Here is a 15,358-nt window from a genome sequence, read left to right as displayed (position 1 = left end):
CATTTAAACAATTGAGCCACCCAGGTGGCCCCAATGCAATTCTTGAAATGTCTGGGATTGGCACCATGAGCCGTGGGGGTGGTGTGGTGACTCCACTACTCTCAGATTTTCCTTAAAGGTATACTAACTTTGATAAAAGTGGTATAGTTGTGTTAAATTTTGGGGGTGATTATATCCTATAGACATGTGGTAGATTAAATATGAGTAGTTCTCATATGTGGTATTCAGTATTGTTGACTAATGTTATTAAAAAATAGAGCTAAGTCACTGGAACTAAAGATTCCTATACATGTATTAATCAGGACATCAATATATCATCCTTGTGGCCAGAAATTTAGAATTGTCACTATTTTTAAGACTCCTTTATCGTATTAGTTAGTCTGTATTTTAAGAGGGCTTTCTCATGTTTTCTGTTTAAACCCTGAATTTCATTCATGAATTCTCTCTGCTGTATTACCATAAATAATTATCTAGTCTTTGTTTAAAAATTTCAGTCTCTCACTCCCCCTCACCCCATCCCCCGTTTTCTTTGGATGGCTTTGTTAAAAAGTTCTCTTAAAAAATTGAAATCTGATATCCTTTGATGCCTTAAGAATTCATAGAAGCTTTATGCCTACTAATGAAGTCTCTTATCTTTAATGATCCTTACTTAATACGTCAGAAGACAGCTGTCACAGTCCCTCCGTCTTCCCTTCTCCAGCCCAGAAGGACTCTTCCTAATTCTCATAAAGTGGGTGTCAGCTTTGAATAAAATGTGCTGTCACTAAATACAGCATGCCAAGTGTTCCTGACCATCAGTGGGAAAAGAGGCCCTATGACGTGTCTCCTGACACACAAGCATTTCATAACTCCTTTCTGAGTTCCCAGAGCACACAGTTATGTGACTTGGAGCGTACATTCTCCCCACCATCTGATTTTCTTTTCATTCTTATTAGCTTGAAAACATATTAATGTGGCACACCCATGGATTTTTCCTTGCTACTCAGAAATTGCCTGGCAAACAACTTTTCTTTCAACAACAGAGAAGACTACCCATCTACCTATACTGCTTTACTAACCTGTATCCCTTCTGATTAAGCTTCAGTCTTTTCTTTAGTAATCAGAATCTTTTTTCTATCCTCTATCAGGTTGTTTTGGTACCCTCATCTTTTGCTTTCTAAATGTTCTTAAGTAACATTATTTTACATAAATTTTGAAAAGACCTAATCCCATGGCCAGGTGGGATCATTGCTACTGTACAATGTTAACAGTTATCTTGCCTTGGGCTATGGCTGCTTATTAGTTGCTTGCTGGTAGGTGTGATTGGGTGACCAATTACCTGTGAAACTTGGTAAATCTTTTATTTTTTTTTTAGATTTTATTTATTTATGTATTTGACAGAGATCACAAGTAGGCAAAGAGGCAGGCAGAGAGAGAGGAGGGAGCAGGCTTCTCGCTGAGCAGAGCACCTCATGTGGGGCTCAATCCCAGGACCCTGAGATCCTGACCTGAGCCGAAGGCAGAGGCTTTAACTCACTGAGCCACCCAGGCGCCCCACCTGTGAAACTTTTTAAAGAATTTGCCCAACTTCTCTGTGCCCCAGGATCTTTTTATACCAAACACAAATTTAGGTAGAATAATTACTAAGGTAACTTGCTGCTTAAGTTTATTACCGTAAAGCTCATCCACAGACGTCTGATAATGTCCTCCTAATGACATGGAAGTGAATATTCTAACTAGTTTTTCGAGGAAGAGAGAGTATTTTACATTTTGTGAAGAAGTTAAATTTTTGAATGGAACTGAGATAGTATGTAAATATACTTCCAAAGTTTCTCAGGTCTTTTCTTCAGGCTTCTTCCTAGAAGGATTGAAGAGAATGTGATCTTATGGCCCATACTAGAAGGCATTAGTGTTTTCTATCAAGAAATTGTATTGAGGGATGCCTGGGTGGCTCAGTTGGTTGAGCATCTGCCTTCGGCTTGGGTCACAATCCCGGCGTCCTGGGATCAAGTCCCACATCGGGCTCCTTTCTCAGCAGGGAGCCTGCTTCTCCCTCTGCTTGCCATTCTGTCTGCCTGTGCTTGCTCTCTCCCCCTCTCTCTCTCTGATAAATAAATAAAAAATCTTAAAAAAAAAAAAAGAAATTGTATTGAAATTGAATAAATATATCATAAGGCTGAAGGAAATTTCAGCCTAAAATTACTAAGTGAAAAGTACTTCTCTGAAATGGATAGAGAAAATAATGTTTGATGTTATTTAGTTAATGACCAAATTTAGAAATTTCTCATATAAGGTAATTATTTGAAAAAGTGAATAGTTGTTTACTGTGGTTAGGTAAGTGGAGCTAAAGTGACTTGAAACTATATGATGTTGGTTTTTTTTAATTAAGGCTGTTGTACATGTGTTACTTGCTTGCATGCATTTCTCTTGTGATTTACTAAAAAGGGAAACATATGCTTGAATAATATGTTCCCATACTGAGTTACTTAATTATTTTTCACTATGGGTTCTATCTGGGAAAAAAAAACTTGCACAGATTGGCAGCAGAATGAATTCATACTATCAGCTAGTACTCTTTGCTCTCCTGTGTCACCAAAAATTTCTCTACTATATACCTTGTTATTATGTGTGTCATCACTTTATAAACATTTACCATAGTACTTTGGGAAAACGCCCCTTGAGAAAAATGAGGGATTGTCCACCCAATTAACATAAAGTTATAAGTCTTAGGGTACAGGGAACCTCTGTGAAGTTAGCAACTTCACATCTCCCCTATTTTTGGATTAACTATGTTTTTACCTGAAAACTGGAGTTGTGTTATCCAGCATTGTAGTTTTATAGACTATTGAAAATGTATCTCTAAATAAATAAATAAATAGAAAATGTATCTAAGCAGAATTGGGATGTGCTATCTGTATAAAAGAAATGCCAGATTTTGAAGATGAAATATAAATAAAAATATGAATTATCTCAATAATTTTATCTTGATTACATTTTGAAACATTTATGTATAGGTTGAAGTATCTTGTTACATTCTACCTTCTTAAAAAAAATACATGGTTAGTAGAAAATTTAGAATTGCATCAGTGTCTCATGTTATATTTCCTTTGACAGCCCTAACCTAATGTGCTTGATTACTTATGGATCAGAATGATTTAAGTATTTGTAGTCTCAAAACTTAAGGAAAATTTAATTAACTTGATATGCAGCAGTCCTTCATTTAAAATATTTTGCATGCTGTCTTCAACATGTGTCGTATTTCTGCTTCATACCTGTGTTTTTTGTTTCCTGTGCCTGCATTAACAAACACCTGTTCCCACCTCCTGGCCCACTGATTTTAATGTACACACACTTTAGGGTCTCTAGAAAATTTCAGATCATTCTGTGAAACTTTTTCTTACTCCACGTTGGTTTTTCCCCTCTGAATTTCTTTTGCTTCTGTAGAAACTATCGGAAAGCCAACATTTAATGAGATTCTATTTTAAAATAATCTCTAATGGTATTAGTGTGCTTCTGAGAAACATTTTGGTTGGGAGGGGTAGGGCATACACTATTCTTCTGTGTCCAAAACTGATCACTGTCGGTGCACCACAAACTGCATGACAGTGCAGAGTTGGCTCACGTATCCCCTCATGAACTGTAGGTGTAGGTGTAGGTCATTCTTCCAGTTTCCTAGTGCCTTGACAGCTATTACTAATGTTACGAAACATAGACACGTGATTTAAGATTATGCACTTTAAGTTAAGCCAATTTTTTTTAAGTGGTGCTTCAGAGAAACAAAAGTCATGACCCCAATGAGAAATGAAGGAAATTTCAGCCTTGTGTCTTTTGGTAAATCTGTAATGCCTTCCTTTGTACTTTTCATCTATAATGTCTGCCCTTTCTACTTTGAAAAAAAAAAAAAAAATGGTCTTTGAATGTTCAGGATGATGCCCGCCAACTCTTTGTGCTTGCTGGAGCTGCTGAAGAAGGCTTTATGACTGCAGAACTTGCTGGAGTTATAAAGAGATTGTGGAAAGATAGTGGTGTACAAGCCTGTTTCAACAGATCCCGAGAGTACCAGCTTAATGATTCTGCAGCATAGTAAGTAATCATAACTTCAGAACTAAACTATCATGAATAATTACTTGCAAGTCAAATATACCTCCCAGTCAGTGTTATTGCAGAATTGGCTGACACGTTCTTGTAAAACTCAGGATATTCTGGATGATGGTATTTGAAGATTTTCATGATTTTTGTGTTTGTAGATAGCATTGCTGCTACTTCCTTTGTGTCCAGAAGTGTCTCAAGAGACTCAAAGCTTATGTAACTCTCATTGAAACATGCAGAATGGACTATTTGCAGAGTGTTTCCAAGAAATTGGAACTTTGCAAAGTTCACTGAAAATTTGGGTATATCTCTAGTTTGCCTGGGACTAGCCCAAGGGGAGGGTATGTGGTGTGGTTCTTTTCATTATGCTAATAATGCCTGAGAAGAGTTGTTTGTCCAGTGACAGGCACCTTGCATGAGATGTACCCCTTTTGAAGGTGTGTGTGTTGACCCCAAGATGTTTTCTCATGGAGTAAAGTACTCTAAGCTTGGAAGTTGTCAGTTGTATGTGCCCTGTTGTAGCAGACCTTGTTTACAGATAGCTAAGTATAGTATTTTGTAAGAAAAATCTGCCCTGATTTTCTAGGTGGTGGCTACAGAAAGCTCATAAATCAAGTTGTGATAAAACCTGGTCAGGGAGCTTTCTGCTTGGTAATCTAGCTACAGTTAAAAAAAAAAATCATGTATTTGTTCCCATAATGTAGTATACATACTCAAAAATGTTGGATAGGAGTAGTATTAATTAGTTTTAAAACGTGTGCTGTGCACTCATTTTACTTTGCATGTTACTCCTTTCCTTGACCGAGCCATTGGTGTTCAGGAACGTTGAGGGTAAGATAGAAGATGGTGATTAGTAATGCGGTCTGGTAAATGCACGCACTTGAGCACAGTGAACAGACAGACAGATGGGGGCAGTTCTTGCTGGTGATCATGCGGCTGCAGGTCACTGGGTACACAGCAGGAGTGCTCGGCATTTGTTCCGTGAGTGATTCCGTGTGAAGGAGTAAGTAATACGCCTTAGTGTGTAACCCATACCAATATTTATTTTGCTGTTTCCTAATCTGTATGTTTAGTGCTTTACAGTGTGTAAACCACATACATTATTTCGTAGGTATTTTATACATGTGGATGTAACGTGTTACCCAGCACGTAGCTCCCCTCTCCAACTGGTATCATCGTTTCTTAGGCTGTATATCCCATGACTCACAGACTATGTCTTTGTCTTCCTGTTTTATATACTAATAATACAAAATAATTCTTTTAGAGCACTCACATTTGTACATTTTGAGGTAACGTGATTTGTATTTGTATTGAAAGGATTGTTTTCTATCTCTGACACTACACTGTAAATTCAGTCAGGTCTGTTCTCACCCTCTGTTCTTTCTCTTTTGCCTGGCACATAGTTGTCATTCGCTGTGCCCTTGTTTAATGATGAATGAATGAATACACTATACAGAGGCTAGAAGAGAAATTAGAAGAAAATTATTTACAGCAAGAACACAGCTCTTAGACCACATTATTTGCTTTGGCACCACCAGCACCTGCAGAAAGATCTAAATGGGAATCACTGTTAGTTGAGAAGGTTGCTCGAGCTGAGCCCAGCAAGGGGAGCTTTTTCAGTAAATAAGGGGTGCTTCTGAGGAATAATCGACTGACATCAATTTCCCCATGTGGTCGACTTCCTGGACCACGCAGGCTAATGACCAAGACTTGTTTCCTGTGCTCACATGTGTGGGTGTACACTGAGATAAATAAGTCATGTGGGCTCCCCAGTATTTCATCAGTAGTAGTTCTGACCTTAAGACAGCAATAATGGAGCATTTTTCAAGAATGAAGGAAGTCATAATATGTTTTTCCATAGTGGTCACAGTGCATTTTGATTTCTGAGTTTTTGGACTAGAGGTGGGGGGATGCTGCCAAGTTGCAATTTAGGACTATCTAGCCACCTATTTGCTTTAAATTCATGATCATTTAAAACAATTGGGAATTTTTCATGATGACTGTCTTTCTTATTTATCTTGCTGAAATACAATGTGCATTGTTTTGAGAGACTATTAGAACTGTAGCAATTTTAAGCAAAGAAATGCATCTGAGTAATCAGAGCACATTTTAAAGAAGAGTAACACACTGCTTCAGAGGGACAATTAGTAAAATATTGCCATGACCTGTTTAGTTGTTTATTAAATTAGATTTTCTTACGATAATGTATAACATTATATATGTGTAATTAAAAACACCCACTAAAGTACTGGGGGATTATCACCAGTGCAACAATGAGATAGTATTATTTCTCAGTTCAATAAATACAATATGTGTAACTCAAGCTATCTTCTATGAATCCTAGTATCATTATCACATACTTAGACTTAACTTTCTAAAACACGTTTGATTCCAAATTCAGTGTTTGGATAGCTTTTCAGCTCCATCTCTATGAATCAAATATTTATTGAGCTCCTTTTGTTTGCAAGGCCTGTTCTAAATGGCTAAGGAAGAGATTCAGAGGATAATAGCAATTAAAGTTGTAGTCGTTGGTGCCTCACTGTAATAGACATAGATGTATTTCTAACTTGTCTTTGACCACTCCACTCTGGTATCAGAAAACACTGTAGGGATGCCTCCCCACGCTCAGCTGACCTTAGGATCAATTCCAGACTTCTCCTTTGAGTTTATGCACAACCTCCTAGTGGCCTTACTTTCTGCAAAACAAGGTGACTATTCCTGCCTCCATACTATTTGACTACTTCCCCTGATGTGGGATGGCACTGTTTTTCCCATCCCATCATTCAGATTTCTTTTTACAACCCTCACCGTCTAGGAGTGCTTCTGTAACCACTCAGGTTCATATTAATCTCTCCATACCTGGACTTTGTTAATAACATTATTTACCATATAAAATGACACCATGACATTTTAGTAGCCCAACATATTTGTCACTGTTGGCAGAGAGTATTGAATAGGTGGGTAACTAAGATCAGTGGGAAGTAAAATGTGAATATTGATTCAGGGATCCAAGAAGATGCAGAGTAAAAGAGCATGTGCAGTGTTTTCCTGTGTGTAACTTAAAGCTGGTTAAAAAAGTGAATGTAGCCTTTGGCTAGAGGTTTACTCATTACTTTCTCAAAAACTTAAAACTTTCTCAATCCTCAGATGTCTGGAAAATAAAGACAGATGTCTGGAAAATAAACACAGTGCTACCTTAAAGTGTGATAAAGAGAAACAAACTCCTAGTGTGCAGTTGGTTGTATCTGGTTTTTAAGAAGTTATTATTCTGTTTCCAACAAGGACAATTACTAATTCATGTCCTGGGAAAGCAAAGTACACAATACCTAGAAAATGTTAAAAGAGCTTTATGGCTGGAGAAGTATAAAAATTTTCATTTCAATGGGAATTGCATAACATATAAACAAATTGGTTATATTATATCATTACACAGAAATGTAAAAATGTCTAATAATTTAGAATCCTGTATGAATCAAAATGTTTTACTCCTTGGTATAGATGATCTTTAATGGCTGTATTAACTATTAGCATATTGTTTTGTTTATTTCCTCAGCTATTTGAATGACTTGGACAGAATAGCACAACCAAATTATATCCCAACTCAGCAGGATGTTCTCAGAACCAGAGTGAAAACGACAGGAATTGTTGAAACCCATTTTACTTTCAAAGATCTTCATTTTAAGTGAGTAGCTTCAAAGCATATCATTTAACAAATGTAGGTATCAAACACTTTGTTTAGTAAAGAAATGTGGTAGAATTAATAAGTTTTTAAAAACAGAGCTAGAAATTACAAAACATTCTTCTTAGGTGACTGGACAAAATATTTTGAGTGAAAGGGGACAAGAAACATTCTTAGGAGGAATATTTATATATTTAAGAAAAAATGGCCATGCAGATCTCTTGTCTATATTTTTCAGAGTGATTTAAATAAAATAGTTGGCCTAATGGAAAATAATTGTTCTGCTATTGTATATTTGGAGAAAATATTGTTATATATTCTTAGGTTAAAAAAAGAATTTTATTGATTATCTGCTTATTTATGGAAATACTAAAAATCAAGAGTACCTTAAAATTTTTCATGAAAATTTTTATTCATGCAAACATGTTTGCACTTTTTCATGATGAAAAATGCCATTTAATTTGGAGTGTGTACCAAATATTGAATTACTGAGGTTTGAGCAGAGAAGCACTGAATTGTAACTTTTTGAAACGCAAGGGATCTTGGAGCTCGTTTTGTCCAATACACTCATTTTGGAATGAACTAGACTCAGGGAAGTTCAGTGAAGCACTAATGTACAGATCTATGTTACTCTTTTTTTAAAGTATGAAAAAAATCTGTTGGAATTTGCTTCAGTTTAATGCTTTGAAACAGTTATAATAAAGCAGAGCTTCTGAAAGCATTAAAAGATTTCTAGTCGAAGATTAAAAATATTCATAAAGAAGCTCACTGTTAATAAGTTGTGGAAGTACAGTTACATATATGCAACTGTACTTAGGATTCCTTCTATGAGTATTTACTTCAGAGAGAGCAAGCACACGCACGTGAGCATGGGTGTGAATGACGGGGTGGGAGAGGGAGAGAGAAAATAGTAGTAGGGCCTGATCTCACAACCCTGAAATAATAACCTGATCTGAAATCAAGACTGAGCCACCCAGGCACCCCCTTTCCAGAAGTATCTTAGGTACATTTGTTACTATCATTTGTCACTAATTTATCCCATATTCACTGGTTCATGTAATTGAATTTTCCAGAAAACTGAAATTGAATTTTAATTTTCTATGGCAGCTTCTCTCCAAAAAAACCCCAAACATTGTGCTGCTTTTTAAAAAACAGAATTATAGATTATAACTACTTTATCTGACCATGTAATTTTATACTTTAATACATGATCAAGTTTTTCATCTGCTTTAAATTCTTCCCTGCTTCACTAGTTTTTAAGCTGTCAGTGGACATTTTTTGGCTGCTAGCAATAGCTCTTACCAAAATCATTTACTGTCTTTTAATCTGTTTACTGTTTCTAGGATATTAGATGACCAAAGCTGGGAATAGTAAAACATTAATATTTAAATAGTCTGGTATTTAGATGGCATTGATATGGGAACTATTGTCATATTTATTGTAAAGTTACAAAATAATTTTAAGGAAACTCACAGTCAAAATGAGCCTTCAGAGTTTTCTCGTTTTTTTTTTTTTTTTTTTACTTTGATTGATATGTACATATATTTTTCCTTTTTGCTTTATTTTAAATGCCTTATTTTAAAAAAGCAAATGTTGATTGTTCAAGCAATGACTGTGCTCTAACAAATGTAGTCTGAGGAGAAAATGCATGGAGTTGGGGGTTAACAAGAGCAACTTCTTGAGTCAGGTTACCCTAGTAGGTAAAGTGGCCATTTGGTTAAGGTTCTTGGCACAGAGCATTGCCATCTTGCCCGTTGTCAGAGGTGTAAACACAAATGAGGTTATTGCCTCAATGGGAAATGAAGAGCTCTGTCGATGAGGAAATGTGCAGTCATTCAGTACTTTAGGCAGTCTGTACAAAATTCACTTTCAGTCTTGGTTCGATTCACCTTAAACATTCACCTGCCAGACCATACTCTTCCCTTCCAGCCTCGGTTTCTCAGAGTTGTCATTTCGTCATTACAGAAGGGCTGGGATTCAGTAAAGCCGGCTCGCAGCATGCTGCTCCCCGGAAGTCCATTCATCTCTAGTCTCCTTGGGTGAGGTAGAATTTCACAGGACGTGTTTAGGTACTGTTTTCACTTGCTGCCTTGAACATAGGTTTGTCAGGAACTTGAGATAAACTTTATCTTATTTTGGATTTGAATTCTGTTAAATTACTATCATTGCTAACATATGGTTCTAACTTTGCTTTTTGTATGTTAAATGAGTCTCAGAAGAATGAGGGCAGAAATCTACTTAGAATAAGTCTACTGGGAACTCTTGAGTGTGTCTTAGTATTGTAATTCATTGTTTTATTTTAACAGTTTCACTTAGTTTTGGTATGATTGGAATTAAATTCAAAATGAGGCAATCAAGCATTATAATTTAAGAATCTATATTATCACTTTTGTGACTAGGCATTTGTAGAAAGTGTCTACATGGATTATTTTGCTTTAAGAAATCAATAGTTTTACTCTAATAATTTTGCCAAATACAAAATTGGAATACCCCTTCTATTATAAAATAATAAGACAAATGTGTCTTCCTTTTTTATAGTACTATAAATGTGAAATGGGTTTTGGAGTATGTTATAAGGCTGATGGACTTATATGGTCAGCTAGCTTTGTACCAGTCAGTCTGGGTCCCAGAATTGTTAGGTCACAGTCTGAAGAAAGTCATAACATTTCAGAATGTTCAGTATTCCCCTGCACCTTTTCCTTCTCCCCCTAAAAATAAAACCTAAGGAAACTCAAATTCATTCCACTATTTGATGCTAGAAAAAAGTCTAATCTCTTCATGTGAAGCAGAATGTATTATAATTTTCTTCAGTTTTTGGTTAAAAAAATAGTTCAGAATTTAAAGATAATTCTAACGTATGTGTGAAAAAGAAATAATGCCTTAGGCACAATCATTTGTAACATCAGATTTTAGTCATTTTTGCTCCTTGGCTAAGGAATTAGACCAGTGATTCAAAAGTATGGTTCCCAGATCTGCAGCATCAACTTTATCCCTCGGGTGATTCTGTTTTATACTAGCGTTTGAGAAGTACTGGTTTAGATGAAAGGTTCTTTGTTTCTAAATTAGAGATTTTTTTGTGTGTAGTTAAATTACTTGATTTCATCAAGTTAAAGCTCTCTTACCTTTAACATTTCACAGCATAGCTGGAAGACCTAGATCTTGAATTTTGTAAAGCTCGTCTGTTATTGCTTGAAGGTATTTTAAAATATTCTGTAGATAGAGTTCATTCATTCATTCAACAAATATTGATGAAGTATGACAAAGTCTTTGTCTCTACATTGTTGGGAAGCACGGGGCAGAGGGAGATGAAATAAATATAATTATCAGGAGGTAATTGCTATAGTGAAAAATACAGCAGCCCTAGGAAATGAATATATCCCCTTCCACCTTGCTTTAACAAATTTCTACAAGGTAGATGGCATAAAACAACAAATTTATTTTTTTGTAGTTCTGGAGCCTAGAACTTTGAAAACAACATGTCAGCAGGACTGTCCTTTTCTGAAGGCTCTAGGGAAGAATCCTCTCTTGCTTCTTCCTGCTTCTGGTTGTGGTCAGAAATCCTTGGTGTTCTTGTGTCACATGGCCTTCTCTGGTTCCTCTTGGCTTAATGGCTCCTTTGTCAGTTTCTCTCTCATTCCTCTTATATTTTACTATAGCAACAAGGAGAGAAGCAAAACCATACCCTGCACACTTTGCTTGGAAATTTCCTCAACTAATATTCTAGTTCATCCCCTAACACCCAGCACTAGAGCACAGTCTAGCGAAGATTTTGGGACTTTGCAAATGATTACCTTTTCTCCTTTTGAGTTCCTTTTGAGAACTCATCAAAAACATCTTTAATATTCAAATACCTCCCAACATTATGTTCATGATGATAAAATATCCCCTAAGATAGGAATATCTCCAAAATTATTACCTTCTGTGTCTGTGTTTCTAACCGACCATCTTTTCAGAGCAATCTGGGCTTTTTCTGTTGAGTAAGTCAAGATTCTTCTAGCCTCTCCCTCTTACTCAATTCTACAGTCACTTCATGTCCCTTCCAAGGAATTGACTTCTAGGACCATGGGGGCTGGCAGGTGCAGGCTTGGACAGGAACTGATGCTGCAGTCTTGAGGTAGAATTTCTTTTCCTTCTGTGAGACCTGTTTTTGTTCTTAAGGCCTTCCAGCTGTTTGGATGAAGTCTGCCCACATCAGCCGGGATAGCTCTTCTTTACTGAAAGACCACCAATTAGAGATGTTAACTACGGTGATAAAATACCCTCACAGCAGCACTTACGTCAGTGTTTGACTAGCTTTATGGCCAAATTGACACATAAAACTCACCACCACAGAAGGAAATTGTGGGATGGGATGGGTTTGGTTGGGTTATTATTTTACATTGAGTAATCGGGATATATGTGCCATTTGATCAGAGGAGTTATTGAATAGTCTTTTCGGTAAGCTTATTTTCAACTCGTGTTCTTGGCAGCTTAACAAATGGGTAATCATTTTAAGTTCTTTTATTTTGTTCTTATTTGATCTTTATTACCAGCTCTCTTTTTTGTGTCCCACCCATATTAATTCATTGTGTGGTAGAATCATTTTGTGATGTAGCACACTTAACAATTCGCTAACTAACCCAATAGAATGAAGGACACTTAACAATATTAGTTGATGCACTCAGATTTGGTTTATAGGCCAGCGCTACTCTGCAGGGAAATTCTTTTTGCCTGAGAATTAAATAGGGACTGTTTTAATTAGTGCACCATCGAGATAAATGGACCCTTTTAGAATGTACCAGTTTGCATCGTGTTTCCATTATATAAGTGGTTATTTCTAGGTTGCATAACAATATGTGAATTTCAACTTTTGCTTAACTTAATATACTCTTATAAGGAAAAGATCACTGTCTATATACAGTTTGTGTTACTACCCTGCACTAAGCTATAATGGTCTACTATGGTATATTGTATAACTACTTTTTTTTTACTCTAAATTTTAAGACTGTTAGTAGTCTTAACCCACTGATCCATTCCATCTCTTATTTTTGTTTCTATACCATGGTTTTACTTGTTAATTTAGGCAACCTTTTCCCCCCCGTTGCTCAGCTTTTTCTTATGGAACAAGGTTTCTTCTCCATGTCAGAGTCCTACTTGTTGCCTCTGAGAGAGAGGAAGCATTCTGTAGTGGGAAGAGGGGACTGTGTCCTCTGCCTCTAATGTTCTGTGACTTTGTCAAATTGAATATGCCCTATTATCTCCGCATTGCCGGCTGCTTCCTATGACTTCTCAATGTTTACTCATAGTGCAGTCCACTCATTCGTTTCTGCTTTAATGTTCCGATCTAAGTGTTCTCATATGTTAATGAATGTGTTGTTTTTTGAGGGTATTTTGGGCTTTGTTTTCAATCAACAGTTTTTAAAAACCAGACTTTTTTTCCCTTTTTGAAAACCAGTTTCTGACATCATTTTCCTCCTGTAATGTTCTCCTTCCTTTCCATCCCACATCTCCCTGCAATTTGGAGCTTTTTTGATGATGTTATAGAACCCCCCAGAGCTTTTGGACATTTAATGTGATGTCCAATGCATTGCTTCTCTTCCAGAATGTTTGATGTGGGAGGACAGAGATCTGAGCGGAAGAAATGGATCCATTGCTTTGAAGGAGTGACCGCCATCATCTTCTGTGTGGCGCTCAGTGACTATGACCTGGTTCTAGCTGAAGATGAAGAAATGGCAAGTAGAGCTACTGTTGAAGATTAAATGTGAAATCTGAAGGGCTGGAGATGTTGCCAAGAATTTTTTCTGAGAAAAATTCTTGAGTAATTCTTCTTAGTGCATGAATTATTTGAAAGTTCAGGCTTTTTTTTGTTTTGTTTTTTTTCTCTCTCTCTCTAGCTCTTCTGTTTTTGTAATAAAAGGGAAGTATACTCACTCAAGAAGCACAGACCCCCAAAAGATGAAAAGACTGATAGTTAATCTCACTTCAACCCTCTGTGCTTAACTGTGCATTTCCTGTATGTGGTTCTCTACATAATGTCTGAAAGTAAAGTTAGTTCCCATAATAGTCCAAGGCTCATTTTTCTTAAATGTTACTTCTGTCAGCTGGTTATCTTTGATCCAGGTTATACTTTGCTATTGATGTGTAATTTTCAGATGTGTTCCAACATACCGTTAGAGGAAATATTTTTAAATAGAAATTTAAAATTCTGTCATTTTAAATTAATGTTAGTACACACTGGGGGGTGGGGGAAAGAGCTCACAATGTCACTTTTGTGTTTTTAAAATCAGGCACATACAATTACAGGGCAGTAGGTACACGATCCCATCATACATCCATTTCTCAATTTGGCACTATAAAATGTATCCATGCCCTTTTAGAAAACACAGGTACTAGAAGGGCTGGAAACAAGATTGGAGGTTTCCTTCCCTGATACACCATTATCTTTAGAGTATTGGGCTAATTGTGTCTCAGCTTGCTCAGTTTAATTTATTAATCTTTACAAAACCTCTCCTTGTCTTTTAATGGAAACTTTGATTCCCCCCGTAGCAGCGAGGTCTCTCCTCAGATGTTAGCACTCGGCAGCTGTACACTGCAAGGTCCCGAAGCCGGGGGTCCCCAGGCCCAGTGACCCGTGGTGGACACTCCATGAGCACCGGTGGAGTGCAAAACACATGCACCTCACCTGTAATCAAGTGTCCTTGTCCCTAAATGGCAGGAATGTATTTTTATGGTACGCGGGGTTTCAGCTGACTAAGGTCTGTTTTATTTTAGTGCTTTTTAAAAAGTAGTGCTTCTCCAAATCCTTGCCCTCATGACAGATAATATTCTTTTCTGTTACAGAATCGAATGCATGAAAGCATGAAGTTGTTCGACAGCATATGCAACAACAAATGGTTTACAGATACTTCTATTATACTTTTTCTAAACAAGAAGGATCTCTTCGAAGAAAAAATCAAAAAGAGCCCTCTCACTATTTGCTATCCAGAATACGCAGGTATGCTGCTCTCTGTGGATAACTTGTCAAATCATGGATCTCTAGAGAAAGTCCCCCTAATGCAAAATTTCAGTTATAGATTTTGAGTCTTTGCCTTTAAGGGAGAATAACTCTTACCTTTAAGGTAGATTATTAAACTATGCTCAAGGACAGATAGTTTCTTGAGGTGTAACTAAGATGATTGAAAATAGCATAGTTGTATGGAAAAGCTGTTAAGATCGTTTTCTGTGATTACTCCAAGTCTTCAGAAACTTAAAATACTGGTTTTTTTATCCAGTGACCAGATCTCCTGTCAGGTATGTGTGACGCACCCTAAGACAAGTCTGTGCACACAGCCGAATCTCAAACACCGATATACCCCTAAAGCAGTGCAGCATGTTACTACAAAGGAACATGAGCCGTAATTGTAGGGGATATCTGAAGAAGGAATCTGTGAAATTACTTAACTTTTCAGGGGAGTCAGGCAAAGGTTCGCAAGAAATCCTAGCACTGGTAATGAGACTGTTAATGGTCCTGTCACTTCCCTGCGGCAGGAAATGGTTCGCATGCCTGAGCGACAGTCCTGGCCTCTGATGATGAGCTCTTTGATCTTGAACAAGGCCATTAATTTACCTGGGTCTCAGTACTCCATTTGTGAA

The 15,358-nt window shown here is 36.9% G+C and overlaps 1 protein-coding gene across 2 annotated transcripts in view; it reads left to right on the top strand.

The window, feature by feature from the left end:
• GNAI1 (G protein subunit alpha i1) overlaps positions 1-15,358 on the top strand; it is an 82,937-nt gene that overhangs the window by 59,938 nt on the left and 7,641 nt on the right. For both annotated transcript variants that reach the window (XM_059396957.1, XM_059396958.1), the window contains exons 5-8: positions 3,905-4,062; positions 7,622-7,750; positions 13,329-13,458; positions 14,567-14,720. In XM_059396957.1, the coding sequence (XP_059252940.1) occupies positions 3,905-4,062; positions 7,622-7,750; positions 13,329-13,458; positions 14,567-14,720 (571 nt within the window). The remainder of the gene's footprint in view (positions 1-3,904; positions 4,063-7,621; positions 7,751-13,328; positions 13,459-14,566; positions 14,721-15,358) is intronic.

Source organism: Mustela nigripes, chromosome 4 (genome assembly GCF_022355385.1).
Source record: "Mustela nigripes isolate SB6536 chromosome 4, MUSNIG.SB6536, whole genome shotgun sequence".
Lineage (NCBI taxonomy): Eukaryota > Metazoa > Chordata > Mammalia > Carnivora > Mustelidae > Mustela > Mustela nigripes.
Note: the sequence above shows the minus strand (reverse complement) of the source record. Positions and strands in the feature narration are given on the sequence as shown.